Source organism: Cervus canadensis, chromosome 20 (genome assembly GCF_019320065.1).
Source record: "Cervus canadensis isolate Bull #8, Minnesota chromosome 20, ASM1932006v1, whole genome shotgun sequence".
Classification (NCBI taxonomy): Eukaryota; Metazoa; Chordata; class Mammalia; order Artiodactyla; family Cervidae; genus Cervus; species Cervus canadensis.
In genome coordinates, this window is record NC_057405.1 from 313631 (window position 1) to 339954 (window position 26324).

At 37.8% G+C, this 26324-nt stretch overlaps 1 protein-coding gene across 9 annotated transcripts in view; it reads right to left on the reverse strand.

Moving 5' to 3' along the window:
• The window catches only part of SNX14 (sorting nexin 14), a 64560-nt gene extending 38438 nt beyond the window's left edge, over nucleotides 1-26122 (reverse strand). For 2 of the 9 annotated variants that reach the window (XM_043439401.1, XM_043439399.1), the window contains exons 1-8: nucleotides 25837-26122; nucleotides 16245-16365; nucleotides 15034-15110; nucleotides 14874-14952; nucleotides 10860-10903; nucleotides 8884-8971; nucleotides 4330-4414; nucleotides 127-283 (exon numbers count right to left, since the gene is read on the reverse strand). In XM_043439401.1, coding sequence (XP_043295336.1) covers nucleotides 127-283; nucleotides 4330-4414; nucleotides 8884-8971; nucleotides 10860-10903; nucleotides 14874-14952; nucleotides 15034-15110; nucleotides 16245-16365; nucleotides 25837-25976 — 791 coding nt within the window. In that variant the 5' untranslated portion in view covers nucleotides 25977-26122. Of the gene's footprint in view, nucleotides 1-126; nucleotides 284-4329; nucleotides 4415-8883; nucleotides 8972-10859; nucleotides 10904-14873; nucleotides 14953-15033; nucleotides 15111-16244; nucleotides 16366-20557; nucleotides 20614-25836 lie in introns of all 9 variants that reach the window. The other 7 variants (XM_043439404.1, XM_043439402.1, XM_043439405.1 and 4 more) reach the window with 6 other exon arrangements.
• Nucleotides 26123-26324: the final 202 nt, after the last annotated feature.

Consider the following 26324-nt stretch of genomic DNA (forward strand, 5'->3'; position numbering starts at 1 on the left):
TGGAAAAGTTTTCACATCATAGGATAACCTAAAGTTTTAGTGTATTCCTATTATGATCAAAAACAGCAATATACACATGGCATGGTATGTAAATATTGCTATGACATTTTCCAGTCTTATTTATACCTGCAGTCTGTTGCTTTAGGAGGTAAAATATAAGGAAAAAGTAGTTCGGTAAGTTTCCTTAAATAATGTAATTCATCTCTTCGACTCCTCAAAGCCACATGAAGCTCTGGACCATATTCTTCTAAAGCAGCTTGCTGTAAAAACTCTGTATTTTCTACTATAAATACAGATAAGAAATAAACATTGGAAGAAGTTAACAGCAGTAAATAACTTCAGCCATTTCCACTAACAAACAGAAAATAATTTAACACAGCCATTCCTTTCTTAACCTTCCTTTCTTTCCAGTATGTATTCTACTGGGAAACTTTTCCACAAAAAGAATGTAAAGAAGGTAATTTTCCTCTTTGCTGGAAGTTTTTAATTTATTCAAAATGAATTGATAAAAAAGCCCTTTCATCCTTGGTAAACAAAATTTTAAACTCAGGTCATTACAACTTATATTAAAAGCAAAATTTTTAAGTGGAAAAAACTAAATAAAACGTCTTCCAGTACGCACAAAGCTTCTGTTATCAAGCATTACATCTTATTCATCCTCTGCAAATATTAAAAAATCCTTCTTAAAGCTCTTTATTATTTCTTCTTTCATGTCTTTCACGTCAAAATCAATCAGGTAACCCTTTAAATTATAGTATAGAAACGGGCTTCCTTGGTTAAGTTTTGCATCTTCTGCCCATAGTATAGGACAGAAAAGGTATAGAACTGTATACAGTGGAAGTCCATGAAGTTAGATTACTTACTAAACGTTAACTGATGATAAACGTTACACTAACAAAAGGTTTTCTTAAAGGCCAAGCACTAAACTAATACTTCAAAACTTAAAAATAATAGTATTGCCAATACTTTTTTACAGACCTCAAAAGAGTAGGAAAAAGAAGTCATGTTTTCCCCTATCTGCACTCTGGGCCAAATTTTAAAATGATGAAGTCTGTGAAGGGAATCTTAACTCTAATTCAATGGCATTTATTTTTTACTATTTACTTCTATTTTTATTGAGAGAATGCAAGCCCATTTACCAAAAAAAAAAAAGCAAAAGCCAATACATACATTCCAAAGGTGTGAGAACTAAGACGGTAAATGAAGGTTCCTGCACCAGAGGTACAAAAGCAGGACTGACAAAGATGGAGGTGGCTTTCATACAAATGCATTTTATTTTATAATATACAACTGTTTACCAAGCATTCTGCCCCAAGTATTCGGGGTACAGGTCTTTTAAAAATTTATATCATAAACAGGAATTTAAAATAAGAAGACAAAGCTGTGCTAAATTCCAGTTCTACTTACTGATGATCTTAAATAATATAATCCCTTTAAGCCTCAGTTTCCCCCTCAGTAAACAGTCATTAAACAGATAACACTGAAAAGCTTCCATGTAAAATGCACAAGTAATTATAATATTTGATGCAATTAAGCATTTACACATAATATATAAATTCAATCACTAGACTGGACTCTACTAAGATGTGAGATTTTTGTAGTCTTAGCTAATGGAAAAATTTAAAAATCAGGCAGAAGATAAAAACATATGGAAGAAGAAAACCTTAATACAAGGAGAAGCAAAATATAGATGCTGAAAAACAGGGTATGAATTAAACCCCACTAATCACCAGTATACCTCCTGCCTAATCAATGGACAGTTTTCAGACCATGAAAGGAAAAGTTCTCAGAATCCATGACAGAAAGATTTCTTTAGGATGAAAGACTGATATAATAAGGCCCTTCAACTACTACTGAATTTAAATTAAACCAAGGCTTCTAATGTATGTATTTTCAACGTGTCTAAGGATGACAGAAGTACTTACATAGAAAACCTCTTTGCAATTCCTACTCTCAAGAGGCAGATAAGGAGAGAACACCAAGACAGTAAAAATGAATATGGATAAAGAAGTTAACCTTTAATTACTTCCTGAGTATACAAAATTGTGTAGCCAAAAATATTTAGAAAACAAATGCATGCATGAAAGAGAAGAAAAATCAAAACCCTGAAAATCTTCTTACAAGTCTAATTCGCTGTTATAACATTTAGAACACCAGAACCTTTGGACAAATTGGAATCCTCCTAATACTTAGGTCTTTTAATTTTATGGACTTCATTAATTACTAATACAATGTCATTAATGAATCCAATCTAGCATTTTATGGTGATTTTGTAATTGAGGACCATTTTTTACATGAATAGTGGTAGCAAACTAGCAACCCTTCTCTTGCAAAGACTCAAGGATAAATTTCAGCACTCTCAGAAACAAAACAACTTGGAGATTTTATTAAACTGATCGATTCAACTAAAAGTAGAAAGATGAGTCTGTTTATTCATATCCTCAGTTCAAAGTGTTTGTCTCTAAAAAAATTAAGACCATATTAAAAATAATTTTCCCACACAAAAACTTGCACACAAGTGACCAAGATGTCCTTGAGAAAGTGAATGGGCAACTGCAGTACATCTAGACAACAGAATGTAATTGAGCACGAAAAAGCAATGAGCAATCCAGCCACAGAAGGCATGGAGATCCCTTAAATGCATAATTCTAAATGAAAGAAAGCAGTCTGGAAAGGCTACAGTATGATTCCATTTATGGAATTTATGACACTTGGAAAAGGCAAAACTGTAGAAAGAGTAAAAAGATCAGTGGTAGTCAGCGGTTCCTGGAGGAAAGAGAGAGGGATAAAACAGGTGAGACACAGGGGGCTTGGGGGCAGTGGAACACTCGGTGTGATACTGTGATGATAAACACATGGCATTAAGCATCTGTCAAAATCCACAGAATGTAAAAGAAGAGTAAAACCTTAATGAAAACTACGGACTTTATTAATAATGTATCAATACTGGCTTATCAACTATAACAAATGTACCAACCAAGGCAAGACGTTAACAATCGGGAAGAGGGGAAACATATGGGAATCTCTAAAATATCTGCTCAATTTTTCTATAAACTTAAAACTACTCTAAAAACTAAAATTTACTAATTAAAAAACACATTTTCCATATTTTTTTCTGACAGTAAAGTAGCCTTAACGGAGTGGCTACAATCTTCTGGCGTGATTTTGCCAGTAACAGGACAACAATTTTAAAAGTTAATTTTTTTTTGTTTAACATTTAAATTATACATATTTAAACTTTTCTACTTTTTAACTACATTGAAGGTAAAGCTTCTTAATTGTTATATAAGACAAAAACATAAGAGTTTAAACATGTAATATAAACTGGTTCTCGTACCTGAGGAATGATTCATACCAAATGACAAATAAACTAATAATTTAACTTCCACTCTACCTAGAACACAATTTCCTCAAATATACTGTGACTATATGAATTGATGTTATGAGAAGGGAGAATCGGTTCCACGCTCAAATGGGTCTAGGATGTTCCGGGTTATACAAAGTTAAAGCTGTATCTTTGCTGCAAGACTACTGAGAGGTTTTGGACTGCTAATACTTACTGATAATTTCCAGAAGAGGAATACCATACATCGTAATTACCAGTCTCACAAAGAACTAAATATAGAGTATGTAAGTAATTTTGCTTAAGAAGTATACTTCAGCTTGATCTAAGAGCAGGAAAAGCCCCAAAGGAAGACTTCACTTGTTCAGTCAGCAAACACTTGATGAGTATGTATTACGCACACATCGTGACAGCACACAGCCCAGGACACATGTGAGGGACTGAAAACGGGCACCCTGCCAAAGTGTAACACACGCTGAGGGACAAGAGGAGACCAAACAACTTAGCTACACAGGAGAGGATTTAAGGATAAGACAGCTTTGACTCCACAGCAGTTGCTAATTTTTTTTTTTAAAGTAGGGAGGTAACAGGATTGTGGTATTGTGAAATTAACATAGTAACAGTATACAGGATAGGCTAGGTCAAAACTGTTGAAATCATTAAGGAAAAAGGAGAGAAGACTTGTGAGAGATACCACAGAGGAAGTAACGAAGGCGGCAAAGGATCCACTCAAAAAAAAAAAAAAAGACAAGGTTCATCAATAATATACCTAACAATTAATGACTGTACTTTAATTTTCATAGATTCTTGAGTTCACACAACCACTTGTATTATTAATAAATTACTGAAAAGGATTTCAGTTGAAACAAAAACTCTCACAGCATTTATGAATATATCACTTAATTTATTAGTACTCAGATATTTAGGGTAAAAGTTGGCATATAAAAACAAAATCACTCAAACTTCGGAGCAGGAAATTGTATTACCTTTCTGACTGGCTTTAACAATCACTTCTATATGCTTCATTGCTGCTTTTAATAGTTTCTTGGTGATAATAGATGGAATATCCACCTAGAAAAATTCAACATTAAAATAAAAACTTTTAAAATAATTCATCTCTAAGTTACAGTGGCAGGAACACTATATTTAAGACATTGGGACAAAGATCTTAAAAATTAGCTGTACTGAATGAAGTAAGTCAGAAAGAGAAAAACAAATACCATGTATTAACACATATATATGGAATCTAGAAAGCCAGTACTGGTGAACCTGTCTGCAGGGCAGCAGTGGAGACACAGGCATGGAGAAAGACTTCTGGACAGGGAGTCTGGGGAGGAAAGGAGAGGGTGGGGCAGACGGAGAGAGGAACACGGAAACATACACGCTGCTGCTGAGTCACTTCAGTCCTGTCCGACTCTGTGCGACCCCACAGACGGCAGCCCACCAGGCTCTTCCGTCCCTGGGATTCTCCAGGCAAGGATACTGGAGTGGGTTACCCTTTCCTTCTCCAACGCATGCATGCATGCCAAGTCGCTTCACTCATGTCCAACTCTATGCGACCCTATGGACAGCAGCCCACCAGGCTCCTCTGTCCACAGGATTCTCTAGGCAAGAATATTGGAGTGGGCTGCCATTCCCTTCTCCGAACATATACACTACCATATGTAAAACAGACAGCCAATGGGAACTTGCTATATGACTCAGGGAACTCAAAGCGGGGCTCTGCAACCATCTAGAGGGGTGGGATATGGACAGGAGTATCAAGAGGGAGGGGACACATGTACACCTAGGCTGATTCATGCTAATGTTTGGCAGAAACCAACACAATATTGTAAAGCAATTATCCTTCAATTAAAAATAAATAAATTTTAAAAAAATTTTGTATTATTAGGAATCTTTTGAAAACATAATTTAAAAGCACTTTACATTCTTAGACCATATTGATTATAACTTCAGACAGTTTTACTATCACAATAATTAAAATATACCTTAACAGCCATACTTTATACACTAAATTTTTCCCATGAAATTAGTGTCTTTATTCTTGACTTATTTCTTTACTGTATTTGTTCTAAATGTATTCAAGAAAAAAATGTCAAGCAGCTTATCATTCCTTTGAGGTTATAAATTTGTGTTAACTAAGGCTGCTTGAAAATAAACTTTTCATTCAGATTACAAGACAAATCCTGGTTTCAAGATATATGGCAGCATTCTATTTTGGAATAATACTAAGTTTCATTTTTCCCCACAGGCAATTTTCAACTTAAAGACTGGAAACTATAATGACTACGGTAGGTTAATAAGAGAATTAGAAGCGTACATGAATACACATAAAAGAGACAGAAAATAAAATAACTAAAAAAAAAAAAAAAAGCCCTATGAATTAAGTAAATCACCAAAAGCATGTCTATTAGACTTCAAAAGACTTATCTTCCATCACAAAGTTCAACACATTAGATTCTCCCTTTATCAAAGGCACGAGAAAATTGCATCCCAACAGTGTTATTTTGTGTTAACTTTTCAATTATTTTTAAATTCTTCACTAAGGAAGAGGGAAAACATTACAGTCTGATAAATCTATTAAGTGTAATGACTCATAAGCCCCCAATATTAGTGATTTACTAGTAAAACCCAGAGCAGTTTATAGGTATCTTTCAGCTGTGAATACCAAACATGTTCAGAAAGGGGCTGTTTCTGCTAGCAATATGCCTTTTGGCAAAATAATATTACTCTTCATTTACCCCTGCCCTCTTGGTACTCAGTGATTATAAATTAGTTCCATATTTGTCAAATAAACAAGATGTCTTTGTTTTCAAGTATTTTGTAAAATCTCGTCTTCTGAGAACACACATGAAAACTTTCACTTGCAAGTTTCATTTTAGAGACTTCAGGTCAAAGTCAAAATGAATAAAACAATCAGTTTGTCACTAAACTTCGACTTAAAAAAAAAACACTGTGGACCTTAAATGATTGTGTTCATTATCCCCAAACCCCCAAGTTACATTATTCAGGCAAGGTTACCAAAGATAGAACACTGTACTAGGAATAACATGACCCAGGCCTAATCTTCTGCCCATCCATTACCTCTGACACTCTGACAAAGAGTATTACTAACCTTCTACAAAATGAGTATGCTAAAGACCCACTTATCTCCCAGAACAGTATGCAGATAAAATGAAAAGAAAACATATATAGCATAAAATCCAAAAAGTGGCAAAATATTTGGAAATCATATATTTAATGAAGGAAATATACCCAGAATAGATAATAAACTCATATATCTCAGTAATTAAAAGACAAATAACTCAGTTTAAAACATGGGCCAAAAATGTTAATATACATTTCTCCCCCAAAAAAAGATATACAAATGGCCAGCCAATAAGCATCTAAGAAGATGCTCAACATCATCAGCCATGAGGTGAAGTGAAAGTCGCTCAGTCATGTCTGACTCAATGCAACCCCATGGACTAGACAGTCCATGGAATTCTCCAGACCAAATACTGGTGTAGGTAACCTTTTCCTTCGCTAGGGGATCTTCCCAACCCAGGGATCGAATCCAGGTCTCCCGCATTGCAGGCAGATTCTTTACCAGCTGAGCCACACAGGAAGCCCAAGAATACTGGAGAGGGTAGCCTATCCCTCTTCTCCAGGGGATCTTCCCAACCTAGGAATTGAACCGGAGTCTCGTGCATTGCAGGCAGATTCTTTACCAATTGAGCTATTAGGGAAGCTCCATCAGCCACAGGGAAAGGCAAATCAATGCCACAATGAGATATGACTTCATGTCCATTAGCATGGTTAGAATCAAAAAGTGAAATAATAATTAGTTATGGCAAGGATGTGGAGAAATCAAGACTCATACACTGCTGGTGGGAATGGAAAATGGTGCACTCACTTAGGAAAAGAGTCTTTGACAGTTCCTCAAAAAAATGGTTTAAACATAAATCATCTGACCCAGTAATTACATTTATAGGTAAAATCAAGAGAAAGGAAAACAAATATTCCATACACATTCTCCCCGCAAAAAGACTTGTACACAAACCCTATGGTGGCATTATTCACAATAGCCAAAAGGTAGAAACAATCCAAATGTCCACCGATGACAGACAAATAAACAAAATGTGGCATATCCATACAATGGAATATTATTCAGACATAAAAAAGAATAAGTACTGACGCAGGTACAATAGGACGACATGAATAGACCTCAAAAATATCATGCAAAGTGAAAACAATCACAAACATTATGCTAAATGAAAGCAAGTAATCACAAACACTATCAAAAGGGTTTCACAGTTAACATGTACTATATTCAGTCAACCAACAATCTCGTCATTGGACGTCAGTTTTCCTTTTCAGTCTTCCTTATTATAAGGTATACTGCAATGAATCTTTGAATATACATGTTTCCACTCTATTTCTTTAAAATATACTAAAAAAAATGGAATTATACTTGAGAGTACAGACACTTTTAAGTCTTTCAATAAAGATTACCAAACCCCCTTCCAGGGTAAATTATATCAACTTGAACGTGTACTTGCTTTCCCTGTTTCTCATCACTGCTAAACACTATCATTCTTTTTTCTTTCCTAACCTGATAGGCAAAAGAATGGTATCTCATCAAAAGACAACGTATTTTCAAATATTAACTGGCACTTTTATATTTTTCTTTTGTGAACTACTTATTCATAATTTTTTGCATGTTTGCTACAGTGGTTGATTGTATTGCTCATTTCTCAAATAGGTATAGAAACATTTAACAAGAATTTATCTTTATTACTGGCAGAGATACAGATCACAAATTTATTATCAGTATGTTCAATATATAGAACTGACAAGGCAGTAGATAAGTATTTGTGTCTATAGTCAACACAGTTAAGTATATATACATGTGAGTGAGTGAGTGAGTGAAGTCGCTCAGTCGTGTCCGATTCTTTGCAACCCCATGGACCGTAGGCTACCAGGCTCCTCCCTCCATGGGATTCTCCAGGCAAGAGTACTGGAGTGGGTTGCCATTTCCTTCTCCAGGGGATCTCCCCGACTCAGGAATGGAACCCGGGTCTCCTGCATTGCAGGCAGACGCTTTAACCTCTGAGCCACCAGGGAAGCCCATATATATATATATGTAAAACCTTAAACAAAATATGGCTTGAAATTTTTTTAAAGCATCATAATCATTACCATGTAGTTAGTAAATTCATCTAACAAGAATATGACTTTTTTTCTACAGTTGTCTTTTTATCTCTAATCGTTAAAACCCAAGATATCCAAACATTAAAGAAAGCAAAATTGATCAGTTAATCAATAGTAATCCATTCATCTCTTAATCTAAAAAAATTAAAGGTAAAGAACAAGATGAACACATACAGCATGTGTGCTGAGTGGCTCCAGTCACGTACACTCTGGCCACCCCATGGACTGTGAGCCCACCAGGCTCCTCTGGCCGTGGGGTCCTCCAGGCAAGAATACTGGACTGGGTTGCCATTTCCTTCTCCAACATATAGCATAGAAATTCCCAAATTCTCATTATAAATATATACCTTGTGAATCCTTCGAATTAAGACAGATGCAAAAAACCGTAATATAATTCTCAGCTCATCAACAAAGGACTCATCATCTGTTACATCCCTTCAATTGAAAAGAAAAGCAAGCATTTAGAAGTTCAAAGAAATACACAGCTTCCCTTTCTAGAAACCAAGAGAAGTCTAGAACTGACTCTTTTTCTATTTACTTATGCTATTTTTTAACAAACAGTGCATTATATTATGGAACAAAAGAAGAAACAAGAAAATAAAAATCTCCCATAATCCCAGTACCAAGACATAATTATTAACTAAATTATTATATAGATTTCCCTGCAGACATTCATGTGTATGTAGTCACATGTTTAAGATTTTTAAGATCATTTTCTAAACATCATCAAAGAAATATCTAAAAAACACAATAATTTTGAAAAGAAACAATTACACACAAAAGTTTGAATTAAATATTTATAGATTAATAATATAAACCAATTCCAAAAGTAAGAAAAAAAAAGTGTGTGTTCTATTTGAAAAAGAAAATAAATTGAAACTCAAAATGTTTTTAAACAGAAATTTTGACAACCTTCTCCTGAGTTTTCCTATAGCCTTGAGGTCCCTAGAAGAACTAGGACACTTTCCTAATCAAAGGCAAGATAGAAAGGTATGTATAATCATAATTTTCTGAACTAGAAGATGATGCTGTTAAGTCCCTTGAGAGAATAAAGAAGATAATTTTGTATCAATCATGGTTCCCACTATTAACTCCAAGGAAGGGAATATCATAGCATCAATAGCTATACAGGATACACACTAAGAAATACAGCCAGATTTTACATCTGAAAAGTTATAATGTGGGGGCAGGGTGGGGTTGGGGTGGCAGTGGGGGAGTTTCACAACAGGATTCATTTTATAAAAGGCCTCACAATCAATTTACTTAAATGACAAATGCCCCATGTTTAAGACAGATGCCAATGTAAAAGTTGTATATAAGCTATACAGGCAAAAATAACATATTAAATGAGTATTAAATTTGTTTTAATTCACTATAGATCAACTCAACTACCAGCATTTTTCTTTCCCGCAGCCACATAACTCAGCTTGTGGAATCAGTTCCCTGACCAGGGACTGAACCCAGGCCCACGGCAGTGAAAGTGTTGAGTCCTAGCCACTGGAAACCAGGGAAATCGCCTATTAGCATTTTTAAATTATGAAATTCAAAATATACTGAATCACTCTAACATTAGGGAAGATATAATTAAATATTATAAGTCATATAGGTGTGTGTGTTCAAATATATAATTAAGTACATGATGCTTATGTAAGGGAGTGTTTTATTAAATGATTTCTGATTGTCAAATCAGACTTCTTTTTTCCCCCCAGATCTAGAGCATTTTCCATATTCCACTGAGCATAGGGGATTTGTACATCCGCATCAGATACCAAAAACAAAGCTACTTTGGAACAAAACATTAATTTTCCAGGAAGTCTACTGAAATTAACTTTCAGTTTAATTAAATACCTGAATAAAATTTTTTCTCTAAATGTACAACTAGTTCAAGTGTAAAAAGTGCATACAAAATAGTAAATCACTACAGTTGGGAATCATATGGAACTATACAAGTTACCGTTCTTTCAAAAGGTAGCCTAGGGTTTTTCCCTCTTTGCTATCACTAAACTGTTAATTGATTACCTACATTAATGGTTCTTAAGAGACCACTGTGCCTCCTAGGTAAATTTGGCAATCTCTGAAGACATTTTTGGTGATCACAACCAAGGGGAACAAGGAGTACCACCAGCATTCACTGGGAAAAAGTCAGGGGTGCATTAAATACCCTATAATGCACAGTATAGGTCCCCATAACAAAGAATTATGCAGCCAAAAATATCAATAGTGCCAACACTGAGAAATCACAACCTATACTAAAAATGCATCATTAGCACACTTAATGGGATTCATTATACTACAGAAAAAAGGTCTTATAGGAAGAACTTACCTGTACCAGGGGTAAACAAAGTTTTCCAACACTAATTCAAGAACCTGCATAAAAATTATTTTTTAAGAAAAATCAAGTTAATTAATTCTGGGAAAATAAACTCTAATACTAAGAAATATATAATAAAAACTAAGCTTAGTATCCCAAATATTGACATCTAGTATCATACATGACAAAATGTCTATGTCGACTTCACATGGCTGTGATGATAAAAAGGGACATATGGGAAAACACTCTGAAAACCATAAAACTTCATTAAAAAGAAAAATTACTATCAGAATGACACACACATTTTAAAATATTTCCAGAATTTAAAAAAATAAATAAATCTAAATTGTTCCTGATTCTGAAGATTCACTGAACCAAAAAAATTGGTGGAAAGAATCCTATTTCTTCTATGAAATTATTCTAAATTCTATGGAAAGAAGGAAAATAATAGGCCAGTCTTTTGCACTCCTAATGCCCTCTCTAAGTCAGTATTCCCAGGATAAAATGAAAAAACAAACATATAAGACTTAGGGGACTTCCCTGGTTCTGGTGGTCCAGCGGTTAAGACTCCATGCACCCAATGCAGGGGGCACAAGTTCAATCTCTGGTCAGGGAACTAGAGTGTCAGTGATTATCTTTCAAGGGAGGATAGAGACTAGAAGGGAGAATGAACAGGACTTCTGGGTGCTAATGATGTTTTTGTTTCTTGATCTGAGGGCTGGTATATGAATATGCTCAGTTTTGTGAAAACTTTCTAAGTTATATCTAAAAAAGTTACAAAACAAAAGAAACCCTTGGTGTTAAACCTTCAATTTCTTGAACCTGGGTGGAACAGTATAATTTTTAAAAGGACTTGCAGCAGTGGGCGTTAACTTTAAAAAGCACTGGGGATGAAATGTTGTGAAGTAATTAGCCTCCAACTAATTAAAAAAAATAAAAATAAAAAGCACTAGGGAGGTAATGAAACAACATATCTAATCTGACTATATACCTTCTCTGGCTCAGTAATGAAGATTGTGGACTCTCTACATACTCAGGCAACAAGATTTGGGTTTTTTATTACAAAAACTAAGCATCAGTGATATCAGCTGGAAAAATAAGATGCATAGAGACAGGGGTTAGGACACAGAGAGGAGACTAGAAAGCTTATCATTAAACATTTCATCTTACATTATTCCCCAAATCCAACCAGAAGTCCTACTGATTTTACATCCTAGCTCTTTTCTACATCTTCTCACCCCTATATATAGTCTCTAAATCAGTCTCCCTCCTTCCAAGTTAGCTCCCTTCCATCCTCCATAAAATTGTCAAAGTGATCTAAAATAAGTATTTGACCACATCACACACCTGCATGAAACCATCAATATAACAAACCACACATCAAAATAAGAAAGGTGGAGCTGCACTGACTCTGAACAGGCAGGAGAAAGCAGCATGCCAGCAGCTGTGCCCTTCTACTCCCTTTTCCCCTCCCACTACCTCCTGTAGAGAACTGATGCTTCTGAACTGTGGTGCTGGAGAAGACTCTTGAGAGTCCCTTGGACTGCAAGGAGATCCAACCAGTCCATCCTAAAGGAGACCAGTCCTGAACATTCAATGGAAGGACTCACGCTGAAGCTGAAACTCAATTACTTTGGCCGCCTGATGTGAAGAACTAACTCATTGGAAAAGACCCTGATGCTGGGAAAGACTAACGGCAGGAAAAAAAGGGGACAACAGAGGATGAGGTGGTTGGATGGCATCACTGACTCGATGGACATGGGTTTGAACAAGCTCCGAGAATTGGTGATGGACAGGTAAGCCTGGCATGCTGCAGTCCACGGGGTCACAAAGAGTCAGACAAGACTGAGTGACTAAACTGAACTGAACATCCTATAAGTCACATCTGAAAACTCTCGTTACACAATTTGAAAATCACTGACATCTGTGATCAATTAAACATCTTCAGCATGGCCTTTTAAGTCTTTTGATGATCTGATTTCCAAAGGGTCATATAAAAATTGGTTATAAACTAAAGCAGTCCTGCATTTTAGACTGAGTTCTGCTACCAGCCAGCTATGATACTTGAGAAAATTATTAAAATGCTCTAAACCCTAGGTTTGGTAAAACCATCAAAAATAGCACCTATTTCATAGGTTACATGAATAATACAAGTACAGTGATTAGCACGATATCTACTATATAGTAAGTATTGAAAGTGTTAATCGCTCAGTCGTGTCACTCTGCAACTCCATGGACTGTAGCCTGCCAGGGTCCTCTGTCCATGAAATTCTTCAGGCAAGAATACTGGAGTAGGCTGCCATTTCCTCCTTCAGGGGATCTTCCCTACCCAGGGATCGAACCTGGGTCTCCTGCACTGCAGGCAGATTCTTTACCGTCTGAGCCATCAGGGGAAGCTGTATAGTAAGTGATTGATAAACACTAGCTACTAGAGCATGGTCTCTTCGTTGCCCACATTCACCTTCACATTTCACCCTCCAGCTTACAGAACTGTCCACCCAGTTTCAAAGCCTCTCTTTCCTTCCAAAAACTCTTTCCATACCCTGGAACACCCTCTCCCTGTCACTATCAGGCTTGCAGACATCTAGTTACACTTCCTGACTGCCCCTCTCTGCAGTTATGCACTTCCTCCTCTGTCCTAATGACATACCTTGTATGTTCCTTCCATAACTGACCGCATTACATTATACTGCGCACGTCTATTTATATGCCTGCCTCCCCTCCTAGACCAAAGCTCCCAGAAGAAAGGAAGCATATTTTATTTCTTTTTATTCCTAGGAAGTAGTCTAGTTCCTGCCTATAGCAAGACCTCAGAAAATGGTTTTTAAATATTAGAGCTAATATTTACTCAACACCAATACGTGTCAGGCACTAGTTCAAAAAATTACATAAGTTCTTTCAGATTTTATAAAGAAATAAAGTGTCAAACTACTACAATTACTATTCCCCTAGAAGTCTTGTCTTCAAAAGACCTCAAATCAGCATTCTCAAATAGAAATATGTCAGCCACATATATAATTCCAAATTTTCTAGTAATTATATTTTTAAAACAATAAAAACAGGTGAAGTTAATTTTATGATCTATCTTACTTAATCCAATATACCCAAAATATTATCATTTTTAACATATAATCAATGTAAAATATATAATAGGATATTTTACATTTCTTTTTCCTTAAGAAGTTCTCAAAACCCAGTACGTATTTTACATATACAGCATATCTCAGTTAGGACTAATATATTTCAAGTATTTATTAACAGACACATGTAGCTAGTTGCTACCATATTGGAAAGCACAGTCTTAAATCCAGGAATCTGGAGGATGAAAAAGAGTTTAGAGAAGAAATGGAAAAAGGAAAATGCCAATAATTCCGCATTTATGCAGCACATTTTTTAGCCAGGGAAGGATTCAAAGTGGAAAAAGTGACAATTAGGCAAGACTCAGATGTCTGATGCTGCTCTTCCACTCATCAGCATGGAGTTTAATTCAGTGCAAATCTGTCAGATGCCAACAATGCACCTGGCCCCTGCACTTGGTGCTTGGGACAAATGAGATCCAGTCCCTGCCTTCAAGGACTTGACAGCTTTCTCAGATGGATGGTGAAAACAAGTCTCTCAGAGAAATAACTAAAGATGGTATGTTACCAAAAAGATACATATAAAATGTGACTGCCACAGAGATAAGAGATCACGCTTCCTATTCCTATATTATGCAGAAACAGTGAAATGTATCCTGTTCTCTGCTCCATTCTGGTTATTTCTCCTGCCATATTATAAAAAATGACTATTTCTTAAAGAGATAAACAGTAACTAGGTAAAACTACTTTCTTTGGCTAAAATATCCATTTTTATTAGATATGGAATCAAAAAACACTTTTGGCTTACAATTCAAGTTGTGTAACAATCAACTATCTAACCAAGAATCGATTAGGTGGCATTTATTAAAATGCTCCATGATTCCACTTCCCATAAGTATTTAACATGTTCTGCTTGGGTACACACAGCAATATTAATTAAATCAGTTACCTCTGAGAGAGACGCATCAACCTTAGAAGAAATTTTCAGGTCTAGCCATGGCTGGTAGTTCTCAAGTAGCAAGGAAGGCCTAAAGAAAATCATACAGTTAAATTGCCTGAAAACCAAAACTTAATGGAAAGGATCAACAAATTAAAAGTGTTTAACTTACCTATGTCGCTTACATTTCACCTTACCACAAACAGCACAGCTACGACCTTGAGGAAACAATTCCTGAAGTCCTAATTGCTAAAAAAGGGAAGTGGGGAGATTTGTCTTTACATCACACATCATATTTACTAAAGAGAATCAACTTTTCAAAAACTTGTTAATCAGTGTACAAATTCAGAGGACATGATTTTTTTTTGGTCTGCTTTAACACTGAAACTATTCTTTACAATAAATAATTCTTGCTATACCAAACTGCCAACAGGAGAAAAATAGCAAATGAAATGCTTTATAACAACTAAGTGAAATTTCCAAGCTTAACATTAAAGTCAATTGCTACACTCACTTATTTAAAAAAAAAATCCATCTATATTTGAAAATGATACTCTGCTGCAAAAGTATAAGAAAAAATTATTTTCTATTTCTCCAAAACCTTTAATCAATGAAAGAGAACATATGCGATAACTAGTAAGCTTCCTGACCAAACATGGGGCACCACTTACAGCTCTATTTCCTCTGAGCAGAAATATCAACCAACCTAAGATGAGAGACTGCATCTACTTGAAGAATTATCACGGCAGACTTCAAGATATCCCACTCAATCCTGATCTACACTCGTGGGACTTTACCTACCAGAGACAGACTCAATACAGTAGCACCTTCATCAAAGTTCAGATATACAAAACAAATTATTTTGGTTAAGCAAACTGCCTGATTATTTGTTTCTATGAAGCAAACAGACATCCATGGAACAATGAGTTCCCAAGTTGCGTCTGTGCCTCAGGATCACCTGGAAAACTTTCAACAAGTACTAATTACAAGGTCTTAGCCCAGAACTATTCAATCAAATTCCGGGGGTAGAGCCCAGGAACCTGTATTTTTGTAGATTCCTTAGGTGATTCTACTGTGCAAGCAACTTTGGGAACCTCTAATTTACTGTCCTCATAGTTAATGTGAAGTTAGAGGACACTAAAATTGTGGACCCAATTTTCTGAGAATTTTGAATTTTCTCTTTCTAGCTCCCCTAGAACTATACACTTTAAAAATGTACACAGATGCAAACTTCACTCTGAAAATGTTCTGATGTCTTCCATTATTAAATTACAGCAGATAGCTTTCTTAGAAATCACTGCTTTAACATGCTTTCAAGAATAATATCAAACAGCATAGAATCATATATACTGACTCTCTTAAAGATTAGAACACATGTTTTACCTTAGGTTTGTATTTTATCATGAAGAATATATTTGGTAACAGAGAATCAGGTCCCAATGAGCAGTAAAATGTGACAACTCCGGCAACAAACGACCAGAAGATCATTAAAACATGAAGATACCTTAGAAATAAATGAAGGCAATTATTAGAACCAAAAACACATATAAAACTAATCTGTGCCTTCATTGATTTAAAGAGTATTTAATTAACCATCCCCAGTATCAGGCTGATGCAATTCCTCCTCATGTTTTCTGTAATATACTTATTAACTGTAAGAATATTATAATGTTTGCTATCAAAAGTATATTTCATTTAAAGTATAAAGAAGTATAAATCCCCAATATTTCATAACTTGGCACCTAGGTTGTCATGTTTAACTAGCCAATACTACATTTTTCCAGAGTATCTTCTAATGATAGTGTAGTATTCATACCCCATCAAAATTCTGATTATTTTGCATTAAATCAAAACAAAAATTGCACTGCGTGCCCACTGAGTGCTACACAGCACTAGGTTCTGGGGACGTAGTGAGAACAGCGCTGTGTCTGTCTGCGTGGGAAACACTATCCCGTAGGTGTAGCAGGTAAGGAAATGAGTCCAGCACAGTGTGAGGGTGTGTTCTATGCTGTGAGAGAGGAAGGACGCATGATGTGAGAGCCCTAAGGCAGAAAGCGCAACTCAAACTGAAGAAAAGCTTTTTGCAGAGAAAACTGTGTCTCTGGAAAAACTTAAAGAATGACTAGGAGAAAACCGACAGAAGAGGACAGGGTAGAGGAATGAGGGGAACTCAAGCTTGAGAGAACAACGTGGGCTAAGGAAGATCTGTGCATAGTTCCAAGGAAGAAGTGGCCTTGAGATGAACCTAAAAAAAACAAGCCATAGGCATATGACTTAATGTCAATAGGTCACATTACCGTGTCGCAACACAGTCTGTCCTCACACTGCACACTCTTCAGTTACCATGGTTTTGTGAAGCACCAGCCCCTCGACAACTCTAACCATGAGTAAGGACACAGAGTTCAAACTCTGGTGCCAGCTCTTCAGTTCACAAATCACTACACAGTAAGAGAATGAAGCCAAGCCACAGAGAGAAGCAGGAAAATCAGGGAGATGCAAAAAGTATTTCAAAATTTCTGAGGCACAGCCACTCTCCAGTACTGCACTTACATAAGCATCCAATGATTCCCCTCTCTGCCCAACCTAGAGAGAGATGAGTTCCTTTCATTTACCATCAAGAGTCCTGAGTAATACCCCGGAGACAATGAACAGCTTAACAAGATTTTAAGAATTTTTAAGAGTTTTAAGAAGGAAAGCACTATCATCAGATTGTATAATCAGAAAACCACTCTGGCAGCAATACGGAGCATCGTCTAAACTGGAAACAAGCAAGCTAATTAGAAAGCTGCTGAAGCAGTTAATCTAGGAAATCTATGGATGGCCTGTAGAGACTTAGAGATAAAAAGAAGCTGACTGTTTTGAGACACCTAGGAGGAAGAATTAAGAGGACTAAGTAGGGGAATTCCCTGGTGGTCCAGTGGTTAGGACTCCACACTTTCACTACAGGGAGCAGGGGTTTGAATGCTGGTCGGGGAACTAAGATGCTGAAAGCCAAATAGCTCGACCAAAAAACACCTGGCTGTCGTGTTTTTGCTTTTCTCCGCCACTCTGCACAGCTTAAGGGATTTTAGTTCTCCAACCAGGGAGAACCAGGGATCAAATCCAGGGTCTCCACAATGAGAGCTCAGAGTCCTAGTTACTGGACCCCCAGGGAATTCCCTCAAAAAACAAAGTAAAAAAGAGGACTAAGTAGTTGATTAGATATAAGGAGAAGAGAGAAATAAAAAATCAGTTCCTTTTGGACATGCTGAATTTCAGGTTTCTCAAGATGCACCAAGCAGAAATGAGTTGGACATGACTCAGTGACTTTCACTTTCACTTTCAAGATGTACCAAGCAGAAATGTTCCATAACCATCCAGGTTTTGGGTAGTTTAAATCTCTGCAGAGAATACTGGCCTAGGATAAAGGTTTGGGAATTACCAGCATGAAGATCACTGAAGTCATGGCAATGAATGTCATGACCAGAGACAAGCTGCAAACTGAAAAATGAAGAGAACATGACATATTTAAGAAATAAGCAGAAGAGAAATCGATAAAGGAATCTAGGAATTAGAAGAGTTGAGAAGAAAAACAGGGGTCAAGTCATAAAGGCTGTCAAGATTTTAAAAAAGAATAAGTGAAGAAAACATTTCAACAAGAATGAAGTAATTAAACATGATCAAATATTTGTAAAATAAAGTAAGAGAGATGGAGAAGTGTCCACTGGTTTCAGCAACAAGAGAGATACTGATGAACTAGGCAAAACAATTTTAGTAGGATGTAATATGCAGGTCAGGAAGCAAGTTAGAACTGGACATGGAACAACAGACTGGTTCCAAATAAGAAAAGGAGTACGTCAAGGCTGTATATTGTCACCCTGCTTATTTAACTTATATGCAGAGAACATCATGAGAAATGCTGAGCTAGAGGAAGCACAAGCTGGAATCAAGATTGCCGGGAGAAGTATCAATAACCTCAGATAGGCAGATGACACCACCCTTATGGCAGAAAGTGAAGAAGAACTAAGGAGCCTCTTGAAAGTGAAAGAGGAGAGTGAAAAAGTTGGCTTAAAGCTCAACATTCAGAAAACTAAGATCATGGCAACTGGTCCCATCACTTCATGGCAAACACATGGGGAAACAGTGGAAACAGTGACTGACTTTATTTTTCTGGGCTGCAAAATCACTGAAGATGGTGATTGCAGCCATGAAATTAAGAGACACTTACTCCCTGGAAGGAAAGTTATGACCAACCTAGACAGCATATTAAAAAGCAGAGACATTACTTTGCCAACAAAGGTCCGTCTAGTCAAGGCTATGGTTTTTCCAGTAGTCATGTATGGATGTGAGAGTTGGACTATAAAGAAAGCTGAGCACCGAAAATTGATGCTTTTGAACTGTTGGTGTTGGAGAAGACTCTTGAGAGTCCCTTGGACTGCAAGGAGATCCAACCAGTCCATCCTAAAGGAGACCAGTCCTGGGTGTTCATTGGAAGGACTGATGCTGAAGCTGAAACTCCAATACTTTGGCCACCTGATTCGAAGAGTTGACTCACTGGAAAAGACCCTGATGCTGGGAGGGATTGGGGGCAGGAGGAGAAGGGGACGACAGAGGATGAGATGGCTGGATGGCATCACCGACTCGATGGACATGAGTTTGGATAAACTCCAGGAGTTGGTGATGGACAGGGAGGCCTGGCGTGCTGCGGTTCATGGGGTCACAAAGAGTCGGACACGACTGAACGACTGACTGACTGAAAAGGCTATTTATAAATAAGACTCATTATGGTTGGCGTAATGGATAGACAGGCTCATGACAAAGCATATAAAAATACTGTAAAATGTTAATGATAATTGATCATTTACTATAAATTTCAACACTGCTGTATATTTAAAACTTTTCATCATAAAATATTGGAGGATAAAGTTCTAACAGATTCAGGGAAATCTGAACAATGACTAGATATTTTAAGGATGCTAACAGTATTTTTATTGTGAAATGGTATTGTGGGGGTTTCCCTGGTGGTCCAGTGGTTCAGACCTTGCCTTCCAGCACAGTGGGTATGGGATCAATCCTTGGTCAGGGAACTGAGATCCCACATGCCTCCAGGTCAAAAAGTCAAAACAATAATGTAACAAATTACAATAATGTAACAAATTACATAGAGACTTTAAAAATTGTTCACATCAAAAAAAAAAAACAAACCCTTAAAAAAAGAATGAAATGGTATCCTGGTTATGGAGAAAAACACTCTTGGGAGGTCACTGGTGGCCTAGTGGTTAGGATTCTGGGGCACTGCGGGGTCCAGGTTCAATCCCTGGCCTGAAAACTAAGATCCTGCAAGCTGCATGGCACAGCCAAGGAAAAAAAAAAGCTCTTATCAGCTAAAGATACCTACTGAAATGTTTGATACCTACTGACTGACTGACTAACACACACATCAAGAAAGACGCTTTGGGGGCTTCCCTGGTGTCTCAGACAGTAAAGAATCTGCCTGCAACGCAGAAGACCTGGGTTTGATCCCTGGGTCAGGAAGATCCCCTGGAGGAGGAAATGGCAACCCACTCAAATGTGCTCGACTGGAGAATTCCATGGACAGAGGAACCTGGCAGCCTACAGTCCACTGGGTCGCAAAGAGTCAGACATATCTGAGCGATTAACACTCACACACTGAAATGTTTGGGCTTCTCAGGTGGCTCAGTGGGTAAAAAACCTACCTGCAACGCAGGAGATACAGGAGTCTCGGGCCCGATCCCAGGGTCTGGAAGAATCCCTAGAGAAGGGCATGGCAACCCAATTCAGTACTCTTGCCTGGAGAATCCCATGGACAAAAAGGAGCCTGGAAGTCTATAGTTCATAGAGTAGCAAAGAGTTGGACACAACTGATTATGTACGCACTGAAATGTTTAATGTTTACAGACACAAGATCTCATGTGGCATTTCCTTCAAAATAATTAGGGACAGGAGTGATACTTGGCTTTGAACTGATCATTTTTGAAGCCAGGTGACAGGTATTTACAGATTTCATTGTACTACTCTATTTTTATTTTGTATGTGACTGAAGTTTTCTATAATAAAGTTTTTAAATGAAAAAAAGAAAAAATCTATTAAAAGACCATAAGAACAGATCTGAATGAATGTGGAAAGATATGTTCATGCATGAAACCATTAAATATAGCTAAGTCATCAATTCTACCCAGATTAATTTACAAATTAAATTAAACTGCAAATTCTTTCCACTCTTCACATCAAAAGCAGGAATCTAATTTCCTTCCCCTTGAATAGAGGCTGGCCTTAATAACTCACTCCTAATCAAAAGAATGTGGCAGAAGTGAAGCTACCTAACTGCCAAACTTTCAAGGTTAGGTCATAAAAAAGATACAGCTTCCAGTGGAATCTCTTCCTCACAATACTCACCCTTGTCACCCAACACCATGTGGGGAAAAAAGTCACACGTGAAGCCATACGTAGATGTTCTGATGAACAGCCCAACTGTATATAAAAAACATACTACAAAACTATAACACTGTCATTTGTTTTTTTTAATTTGGTTCTGTTGTAGAAAAAGAAAAATGGACAAAAGAAACAGAACACAGAGTGAAAGACCCATTAAGCTTGGAATCAAAAACAGTGTAGTGTCTAGGTTCTGATCCTGGACATGACAAAATGCAAAGTACTTAATCTCTCTGATTCTTGTTTGATTTACCCCCTCTATAAAACGGGGGTAATAATAATAATACCTAACTCACAGGGTTGTTATAATAATTAAACAAGTTAATTAAAGTACTTGAGAAGAGCCTGTCTTAATACTGTTAAAGTGTATGTAAGCCAATTGTGGTAACTTAAAAAGTAATAAAGAAAAGAATAATAAAATACATTAAGAAGTGGCTCCATATACAGAAAAGGCTACAATTTATAAGATAAAATTGTAAATTGCAGGGAAAGTGACTAGAATGTTAACAACAGTAGTCATCTTTGAATGGTAAACTTATGAGTGATTCTGAACACCTTTCAGTGTTCTGACTTCTTTATAGTTTAGGGTTTCCCTCATAGCTCAGTTGGTAAAGAATCCGCCTGCAATGTAGGAGACCCCGGTTTGATTCCTGGGTTGGGAAGATTCCCTGGAGAAAGGAAAGGCTACCCACTCCAGTATTCTTGGGCTTCCCTTGTGGCTCAGCTGGTAAAGAATCCGCCTGCAATGAGGGAGACCTGGGTTGGAAAGATTCCCTGGAGAAGGGAAAGGCTACCCACTCCAGTATTCTGGCCTGGAGAATTCCATGGACTGTACTGTCCATGGGGTTGCAAAGAGTCAGACACAACTGAGAGACTTTCACTTACAGTTTATATGAATCAATGTTATTTAGAAAGATATTAATAAGTCTTTTTCTTAATAATGTCTTTTTAATGTAATTTTTAAAAGCTTGGGCTTCTAAATCAGAATGATCAACATTAGAATCCCATTCTGCTACTTACTATCTATGAGAAAATTACTGAACAACTCTTAGCTTCAGTTTGCTCATTTGTAAAATGGGGCTATAATCAAGGCCCTACAAATTAAAACTACAATGACCTCCCACTATACACTAAGTAAAATGGCTAAATTAAACCTATAAACAATATTAGACAAACTATAAAACATTTTTGGTGAGAGTATAAATTGGTATAATAACCTTGGAAAACTGGCAGTACCTACTTAAGTTAAACAAATGTATATGTTACAACTAAGCATGTTCATTTATGGGCATATACACCCAAGGGAAATAAGTACATATGCCTACTAAAAGAAATGTATGTTAGAATGCTCACAGCAGCATTATTCATAATAGCCAAAAATTATAAACAATGCAAATGCCTTTCAACAGAATGGACGAAGTGTGGTATAGTCTCAGTGGAATACAACATAATAACAAAAAGAATGACTACCAATATATGCAATAATATGCATAAATCTCAAAAGGAGAGCTGAGAAAAAGAAACCAGATAAGAGGAGACCACATGATTCCCTTTATACAAGTTCAAACAACACCACCGATGCCTGACAACTGAGACCGTCACTGGCAACGGGGCCTTGTGGGCTGAACCTGCTTTACATCCAGGCAAGCGGCGGTGACATGGGGAATCGTGTTTTATAATTCACAGAACTATACAATTACACATGTGTTATATACTCTTCCATAAGTTGTATCTCAAAAAAAAAAAAAAAATCACTGAGGCTAGTAATAGTACCTACTTCACAATGTTGTGAAGATAAATAAGACAAAAATAACTGTTTTTGTGCTGAGCACCATTCCAAGCATGTTCCATGTATTAAAAACCAGTTAAGGACTTCCCTGCTGGAACATCACACTTATGGCAGAAAGTGAAAAACTAAAGAGCCTCTTGATGAAAGTGAAAGAGGAGAGTGAAAAAGTTGGCTTAAAGCTCAACATTCAGAAAATAAATGTAGGCTCCAGTACTATGCACATTATACAGATGAGGGGACTGACTCAAATAAAAACTAGATTACTTATCCAAAGTCATATAACTAGTTAAAGGAGGGATAATAAAATTCTTAAACAGTCAAGCTTCAGAAAACTTGCAACCACATCAATAAATTGTCTCAATAATAATGAAAACTCTTAACACAATAACTAGACCAAACAAAGTACTTACAGTCACCTATTAACAGTATTGATATTACCATTATTAGGATTAACTTAAAATATTCTTTATAATACTCAAATATTCAATCTTATGACTAGCAAATCTATATAACTGTATATCCTAATCATATGCTAATATATTAAAATAATACTATAAAGATGAAATCATATATAATTTGAAATACATAAAGTATATTCCTCTACTCTTCCCACAAATCAGTTACAATGGTCCAAAGGTTATATTCATTTATCTTTCCACAGATAAAATTCTTAATTTTATTCATACTGAAAGAAAATTTTATACGCTAAATAATATCTTGAGGGATTTTTAGGAGTTAAAATTTCAAGACAATAAGAGAAAAGTTATTTTTAAAAGCGTACTAGTCTAAGTTTAACCACATACTAACCAGGGGAGTTTTCTGGGGAGGTGTGGGGTTGTTTGCTTGTTGCTTTTGTTTTCTTTTTGGCCATGCCATGAGGCTTGCGGGATCTTTTTTTTTAACTTTATTTTGCATTGGAGTACAGTTGATTAATAATGTTGTGACAGTGTACAGCAAAGTGATTTCAGTTATACACATCCACATAACCATTCTTTTTCAAACTCTTTTCTCATTTAGACTGTTACATAATGCTGGGCAGCATTCCCTGTGCTACACAGTAGGTCTTTGTTGGTTGTAGCAGTGGATCTTAATTCCCTGACCAGAGATCACACCCAGGCCCCCAGCAGCGGAGGTCCAGAGTCTAAGCACTGGACCACCAGGGAATTTCCAACCAGGGGAGATTTTAAACTGAGAATTTCTTATAAAGTTATTTCTAAAAATTAACTGATGAAATGCCTGTATAAAAATCATTTTTTGAAAATATGTACTAAGCATATCTTCTCATTTTTCTAGTTCAACTACTACACCTCCAATGCTGCCATGTATACAAAAAACAATTTCATTCATAAATCCAACCACTCAGAGATAACACGTGTTATTTCCTTCTTTCTTTGCATAATACAAATACAGGGTACAGAGTTCAGATGTTATAAAGACACTGATGCTATCCTATGACTCCTTAATAATATAGATGCTGGATGCTATGATTAAGCTGAAAACCTCAGAAATCTAGTTCAACTTGTTCCTACATAGTTGTCCTACCTGGAACACCTAAACTGAGCTGGCACCCATATAAGATAGGTAAAGATGCCTGGACAAAACAATCATATAAAGCTGGCATATCTTTCATACTACACCTGTTAATCTGTCTTGAAATACTTTCCAGATGATTAAGTAATTAATAGCTTCCACTCTCTTAAGGATTCCACGTCCTCCATACTCAATCATTTTACCATCACAAAGTACATTTTCCAATAACATTAATCGCAGTTTAAACCTAGTATTATATAACCCAGAATCAACTAACTTAGAAAGCAAAGCGACGAGGGAAGAAATCCAACTTCCACACAATCCCAAGAAACGGTTATCTTAGAACAAAATCTATTTACCAAGTTTCACGTTAAAGTTTCCCCGATCCTGTGCTTGGGGACCAATATCTCCAGATAAAGAGTAATGTTGGTTGCACGCTCAGACCATGAGAGAAAACATGCAGGTGGTATCGCTGACAACTGCTTCACATGTCTTTCCACCAAAAGCAAATCTGGAAATAATTCTGAAATAATTTCGCCTCTACTACCTATTTCATCGCTACCGCTTCTAGAAACAACAGAATGAGGACATCGACCAGTTTAGTTGAGGCAGAGCCTTCCGCTTTCAAAATGTCAACGAAATTAACCAATTTTACCTTTCAGTCTTCCCTTTAGAAATATTCTAGGGATGATGGTACTATTTTGCTTTCTGACTTCGAGTCTACAAATCTTTGCGGTGTTGTAACCAACACCACTCGTCCGTGGGAGAAAGCCTAGGCTGCGATCGCTTCATACAGGGTGGGCGTGTGCGCGAGGGGCGGGGAGGAGCGAGGGGAGTCAGTCAAAAGCAGACCGCGACAGGACCTTGCAACCCTCCTCCGTCAGCTGACAGGACCCGCCCTGAAAGATTTTATTCCTCTGAAAAGCACAGACGACGGAAGCCCAGGTTTTAAGAAATGGGTGAAAACAAGGGAAGACTCGGGGCCGGGTGGTTGAGGAGCGAGGCCTTAGGACCCGGGGCACCCGAGCCCACCCGCCCGCACTTCCGGGCCCGGCGCCCCGCCCGGCTCCCCCGGGCCGCTCTCCCAGAGGCCCCCGCAGCCCGCCCTACGTCCCGCAGCTGCGCAGCCCGACGGTCTCCGCGCAGCGATGTAACACGGCCCGAGCCCGCAGCTTCGCGGGGGGCAGGGAGCAGTTGCCCGCCGCCCCTGCGCCGCCACCTTACCTGTTGAGGAGCAGGGAGGCGGCGCTGAGGCAGAGCAGCAGGAAGCAGAACAGCGGGTACTGGCGACAGATCTCGCGTCCCACGTCCAGCCGCAGACGCTGCTTCAGCTTCTCCCCCATCGTCCGCACCCAGTGCGCCATCTTCGTCGGCGTGGCTGGAGCTGTACTAAAGACTGAGACCGAGGTCTAGGCGACCCCCATCTACGCCCGCGTCTCCACCCGCCGGGGCGGGATCGCGGAGCCAGACCGCCGGCGACCCGCGGACGGTCAGCCGGCTGCAGCCGCCCAAAGCCCCGCCCACGAGTCCCGCCGCGCGTGCGCGGCCACGCCCCCCGTCGGCCTGCGGGGACTGCCGCAAGACGTGTCCGACGTCACCCGGCGGCGCAAGGCCCATCGGGTCTTTACCCCTCTGGTCCGGACCCTCGCGCCGGCCTCCCGTGGAAAGTCCCGTTCCCCGGCGGCCGGCCCTTTGCAGAAATCGGGGGGAAG